This window comes from Nematolebias whitei, chromosome 11 (assembly GCF_014905685.2).
Source record: "Nematolebias whitei isolate Nwh7 chromosome 11, NemWhi1, whole genome shotgun sequence".
Classification (NCBI taxonomy): Eukaryota; Metazoa; Chordata; class Actinopteri; order Cyprinodontiformes; family Rivulidae; genus Nematolebias; species Nematolebias whitei.
The window spans coordinates 26,334,921-26,341,267 of NC_056508.1; the positions used below are offsets into that span (position 1 = coordinate 26,334,921).

At 41.5% G+C, this 6,347-nt stretch overlaps 1 protein-coding gene across 1 annotated transcript in view; it reads right to left on the minus strand.

The window, feature by feature from the left end:
- Positions 1-5,633, minus strand: part of nkain4 (sodium/potassium transporting ATPase interacting 4) — a 66,898-nt gene extending 61,265 nt beyond the window's left edge. The window contains exon 1 of the mRNA XM_037684071.1: positions 5,580-5,633. Within this exon, the coding sequence (XP_037539999.1) occupies positions 5,580-5,633 (54 nt within the window). The remainder of the gene's footprint in view (positions 1-5,579) is intronic.
- Between the last annotated feature and the right edge of the window lie 714 nt (positions 5,634-6,347).

A 6,347-nucleotide genomic window follows, 5' to 3' on the forward strand; every position in this document is an offset into this window, starting at 1 on the left:
TGGATGGATGGATGGATGGATGGATGGATGGATGGATGGATGGATGGATGGATGGATGGATGGATGGATGGATGGATGGATGGATGGATGGTTGGGATCTATTTAACGGTCAGTGCTACGCCTTGACAACAGGACACTTTGCTCTTCTGCAATAACATTTCCTGGAAACATTTCAGTTTATGTGGTTCTTCTTTGCTACGCTTCATATGTAGCAGAGTAATCTAGCAGGGTAAGAGAATGATGCGGTGGAGATCACTGGACTCACTTCTTCTTCTTATGTGTTCTTTAAAATAAATAAAAAGATAAAGTTTATGAAGCATCCAACAGGGCTAAATACTTAGAGGATCAAACATTATTACAATCCTTGAAAGAACGCGTGTCGCCTGCTGTCTTGCACGTCAAAGTTTAGAGCAAATATCTTGCTCCATCTCTTAGCCCTCTGAGTATGTGTTGCAGTTGGAGATGTACATCTAATGGTTGATTTCTGGGAGTTTCTTTAAAACTTGTCATGTTTCATGAGGTATTTTGTAACAGACAGACACACAAACACATGCACACTGACACTCACTCATAAACACACAGGAAATGGCACGACTGCCTTTGTCTGTGTTTTTTTCATGACATTGGACATTAGCAAACATTTTGTTCCCAAAAAGAAACTGTCCATATGACACGATTTAACTTCTTTGTGATGTATTTACCTGGATGACTGAGCCTACTTACTCTTTTTGTTTTTAACCATTTTGGCCTGGTTGTCCTCAACTGATTTGGTGAGTAGTAAACCATTTTGCCTTTAACATTTGGTTGTTATGCACTAATGATGGGTTGTTTTACACTGATGGTCCTCCATTACACATGTGTAAAGCTGCCTGGGAACTCCACAGCAGACTGGTTTGAAACACGTCAATAAGGTGCTACTTAATACAACGGACGGATCCTGTTGGCAGGCCTCAGACTGATGAAGTCCTTTGGATGAAACGTTTTCTTCAAAAAAGAAACAGTCCAGATGACATGATTTAACTTTTTTTGTGATTTCTTACTGCATTGAAAGTTCAGGTTTGCTTCTCACTTGTAAGTTGTTACTGTTTTTTTCTCTTCACCAGTATTCAATAAAATACTTTCAGTTCCTTCTTACATATTTTCAGAAGCTCACAAAGCTGCACTTTGTCCACTCACACTAAAGCTCTAATCATTTTACTTGACTAACCTGACTCTCAGTGCACAACGTGAGGATGTTACTGTGGGCATGACCTAAAACAAGAAGGCTTTTATTAACAAATATTTTGTTTATTGCTGCAACAAGGACAGTTAAGACAGTGAATTTCAGAGTTCAGCTCTGAGTTTATGAACATTTCTTAATGTGTTTGTGGGTTCCTGCATGTTTGTATCTGCTCTTTCCCAAAAATCCACCATAACTATGAAAGAAGCCCTCTGTCTCTCTCAGCTTCTGTCATGATCAGAACCATTCAGGAAAACGTTGTCGTGGTCAACAGTCCCTCGTTTGACCAATGAGAACTCTTCTATTGTAGGTCAGCTCCGGGTCAGCACCTCCAACGATCAGCCCGTTGAGACAAACTAAAATATGAGCATGCCTGTGTCTCAGAGCACAAACAAATCATTACACAGACAGGGTTCAAGCTAGCACTAGCACTTGTTACTCTCTGGGGCTGATTGGGGTTCTTCTGACAACCGTGCAGGTCTACTGTCTGCAAGAGGCTGCAAAGGGAAGAGGGAAATGAGGCATCTCGATCAATACGGGCTCATTATCTGTTGCCTTCTGTCCCAGAGAGATGAGTCCCAGCGCTCGGCCTGTTGAGGAGTGGAGCGCACCACAATTCAATTAGGGTATGGGCCGAAAGAGGCTTGATCAAAGCACTCTGTCTGGATAATTAGCACGAACAGAGGTGCACCAGAGCTATTTTTACATCTGATGAGGCAAGTATGTTGTTTTGTTAATGGTAGTTTTACCCTGAACGGACTGGGAATAACCTGGCTCCCGGTTTTAAGTCAGTGTGGGCCCTGGTCCTGCTCTACACTCACGTTTCACTCATTTGAACACAACTCAACGACCCTTCAAAAGGTCAGAAAGAGTTTAATGTAGCCCCTCTCTGCAGGCTAAACTCATCTGCGTGGAGGTGCGTGTGCGCCTGACAGCATGTGCTCCTCCCGACAGGAAGTGTAAGGTCACGGAGAAGGAGCGGCGAGGGAAAATGAAGCCGTTCGCCGAAGTCTTCAGGGACGTTTTTAGGCAACCACCTGACAGTTTTATAAACCTTGTAACAAATGCTTGACCTCTTTCTGTTTAATGAGGCAAAAAGAGCTGAAGCCGGAAAAGGAAGAACAGGTGTGTGGCCAAAGGTGAGTTCACTGCCCTCTGGATTTGTAAGTGTTTTCATGTTACACCAGAAAATGAGATGATTCCTGCGGTGCACAACAGTGGCCTCAAACAGACATGTGCTAACCTTCTGTTTGTATTTGCAGAATGCACCAAATAACTCTACAATTTCATGAAAGTTAATTTCAGATCATCAAACCCTGCAAACGACAGCTTTAAAGTGTTAGTTTTTGGATGTTTAGGTAAGTTCCCCGAGCTAAATGAGATTTTTTGATTTTCATCCTTTTTCATTTTATTATTACTGCCTGTCGTCATAAAAGGCGAGTGATGACGTAACTGCCTCGGTGTGTTTCGGTTCATTTGTCTGTCTAATAAAAATTATCTCATGAACTGGTTAGATTTTCATGACGCACATGTACATCTACTACTGATTAACTTTTGAAGAAAACGAGTCAAGATGGCTGTCGCAGCTATTCAGCCTTCGAAGACACACAAGTGGCTTCCACACAGCTTTTTACAGCTACTGAACTAATGTTTGGTGTGTCGTAGCTGATGGTCATCCCCACGCAACACTTAAATGGATAGAACAAAATGCCATTTTCAAGATTTGACCAAAATTAACTCTCATTTAAAGGTGTTAACATTTCTGCTGAAGTTCTGTATAACAAGCTGCTGAACATCGAACTAACCTCTGCTGTACTGCAGATTCTTCATTTGACTTAAATAACTTCTTCTTTTTATTCTTCTTCTGACTTTTCCCTCTTCAGGGGTCCACAGTGAGTCATCCACCTCACTCTGTCCTCTGCATCCTCTGTCCTCACTCCAACTACCTCCATGTCCTCTCTAACTGCATCATATCTCCTCTTTGTCTTTTTCCAGGCAGCTGCATTTCTAACATCCTTCTACCAGTATACCCACTGTCCCTCCTCTGGACATGTCCAAACCATCTCAGTCTGGTCTCTCTAACTTTATCTCCCAGTTGTTGAACCTGTGCTGTACCTCTGATGATCTCATTCTTAATCTTATCCATCCTTGTCACTCCTAAGGAGAACCTCAACATCTTCAGTTCAGCCACTTCCAGTTCTGTCTCCTGTCTTTTTGTCCATGTCTCTGTCTCCAGACCGTACAACATAACTGGTCTCACCACTGTCTTGTAAACTTTTCCTTTGACCTTTGCTGACACCCTTTTGTCACAATCACTCCTGAAACTTTACTCTATCCACTCCATCCTGCCTGGGCTCTCTTCTTTACCTCTTTACCACACTCCCCATTTTCCTGGACAGTGGACCCCAAGTACTTGAAGTCCTGCACCTTTGTGACCTCTGCTCCTTGTAGCCTCACTGTTCCACCGGCCTCCCTCTCATTCACACACATGTCCTCTGTCTTACTACGGCTGACTTTCATTCCTCTTCTTTCAAGTACATACCTCCACCTCTCCAAGTTCTCTTCCACCTGTTCCCTGTTCTCACCATAGATCACAATGTCATCTGCATACATCATAATCCATGGGGATTCCTGCTTGACCTCGTCTGTTAGTCGGTCCACCACCAGAGTAAACAAGAAGGGACTCAGAACCGATCCTTGATGCACTCCCACCTCCACCTTGAAGCTATCTGTCATTCCTACAGCACATCTCACCACTGTCCTGATGTCCTCATACATGTCCTGTACCAGTCTAACATACTTCTCTGCCACTCCAGATTTCCTCATGCAATACCTCCTCCCTCGGCACTCTGTCATATGCTTTTTCTAAATCCACAAAGACACAATGGAGTTCTTTCTGACATTCTCTGTACTTCTCCATCAGGATTCTCAAAGTAAAGATGGTATCTGTGGTGCTCTTTCTTTGTATATTTGAATATGGCACATTATAAATAAAAATATTTCTGATTTAGAAGTTTTTGTGATGACAACGCCAATAAAACCTGGAAATTTTGTGATTTTTGAAAGCAGAAACAGCTTATATCAACACGGCTCATGGATTAAAAAAAAAAAAAAAAAAAAAAGATCTGGTTGGCAGACACATGGAAGTCTTCCAAATGGAAGACGAAACATTTCTCCCTCAAAGAAACTGGTCCAGATGACATGATTTAACATTTTTTGTTGGCTCATGAATAAGAAGGCCGATGAGTTCAAGTAAACAGATGTTAATATGAATTAATGTAAATTAATAATTAAAGCCAAACCAAAAACATGAGCTTAAACAAACAAGTGTGAGTGATCAAAACAGAGAAAATGAGTTGTTTGTAAGCTGCTTAACTTCTGAAATAATATGGCGTTGTTAATAGTGATTATAATTTATAAAATACTTACATTTTGTGTTCAGACAATAAGCAGTAATGGTTTACTTTGCAAATTATTCCCAAGGTTTAGTAAATAACAAGTGCTTGGTGGGGATTAGAATAAGCATTTTCCTCTAATTTCAGTTGGGTATCTGCCTCGTTGTTCAATGTGAAGCTGAGCAAAAAGAATATTTCTGAGAGCCTGTAAAAATGTTGACTTTAAGTAATTTAATAACTTGAACACAAAGTCCCAACACAAATACTCATGACAACTATCCATTCCTTTAATTATCCTATTCAGATTGTTATTAAGTTCCATTGTGAGTTAAATAATCTATCAGAACTTTCCTTTTTATTTCTCCCTTGGCTGTTAAAAGTGACATTTACTTTGGGGGCTAATGGCAAGTTCAGCTTGAACACCATCATAAATAACGTTGTCACAGTCTGTCAAGTCGGTTCTGCTGAGGGGTGGTGCCAATTAAAGGCGAGCTGGCCTGAAACTCATCACAGCATCACTGGAGACTGAACCAGTTACAATCTGTAAATGTCACACACCATCAGAACCTGCAACACTCCAAGATGGGCCCAAAAAATGACCCTTAGCAAATATTCCTTAAACTTTAAGATCTGAGATGTTTTAGGGAAACCTGAGGAGCTTTATATTGAAAAGAGACAGAGTTCCTCCCTGAAGCTTCAAAATGAGAGTCTGAACTTTTTGAGGGACTTTCATCGCGACATTCAGAGGAGATAGTGTCTAAAAGTGCACGTGCACTTTCATCCAGCATCTCATCCCAGAGAGGATCAGCGTGTTTGACAATCATGAAAACTTACTCCATCATTTCTGCAGCATGTGATCCACGTTTATTGTGTTAACTTTAACATCGCATCAAAGATGTTCTCACTCAGGTGGAACTTGTAAAACAAATTAATTTATTTTAAAAAAGTGCACAAGATGAGCTCACCAGCTGTAAAGTGCAAATAAAGATGAGCGTGCATCGTCCGCTGCAGCAGCCCATTGTGTCAGGACTCGATGACTCCGACAGACTTGAAGGACTCTCTGTGTTCCGACCAGACTCAGTTCTGATCCGAGGTCCCACTTGGTCCCATTCTTTCGTTTATCAGAACCCCTGAACGCAGCGGCTGGGATTGTCTGTGGGGGGTCTCCGGTGCCCAGGACGCGCTTCTTGTCTTACCTCCGACCAGCAGACCGGGCGCACTAAGGGAACTGGGAGAATGGGAGCAAACCCGTGTGTGTATAAGGAGGAGGAGGAGCAGGAGCAGGAGGAGGAGGAGGAGGAGGGGTGAGGGGTGGTCGAGGACAGACGGAGGGTGTCATATAGAAGCGCTCGGTAGGGTCCAGAAAATGTTTCCAAATTAAACATATTGATTTATTTATGATAAATGAACGAAACATATCAGGCACTTAAATTAATCTGAACAAACTCTTGCAACAATTTTTTTTAGACTTCATTGTGACCCTGAACCGACATAGCATCGTGCTGTTATTTAACTTCAGAGCGCTCGGGCTATGTAAAGTCCTGATGATGGAGAAATGGCGCCATCTGGTGGATACAATGAAAGGCGCAACCACTTCACATTTTTATTTATTTATTTATGTATTTATTTATTTATTTATTTAGTTAGTTAGTTAGTTAGTTAGTTAGTTAGTTAGTTAGTTAGTTAGTTAGTTAGTTAGTTAGTTAGTTAGTTAGTTAGTTAGTTAGTTAGTT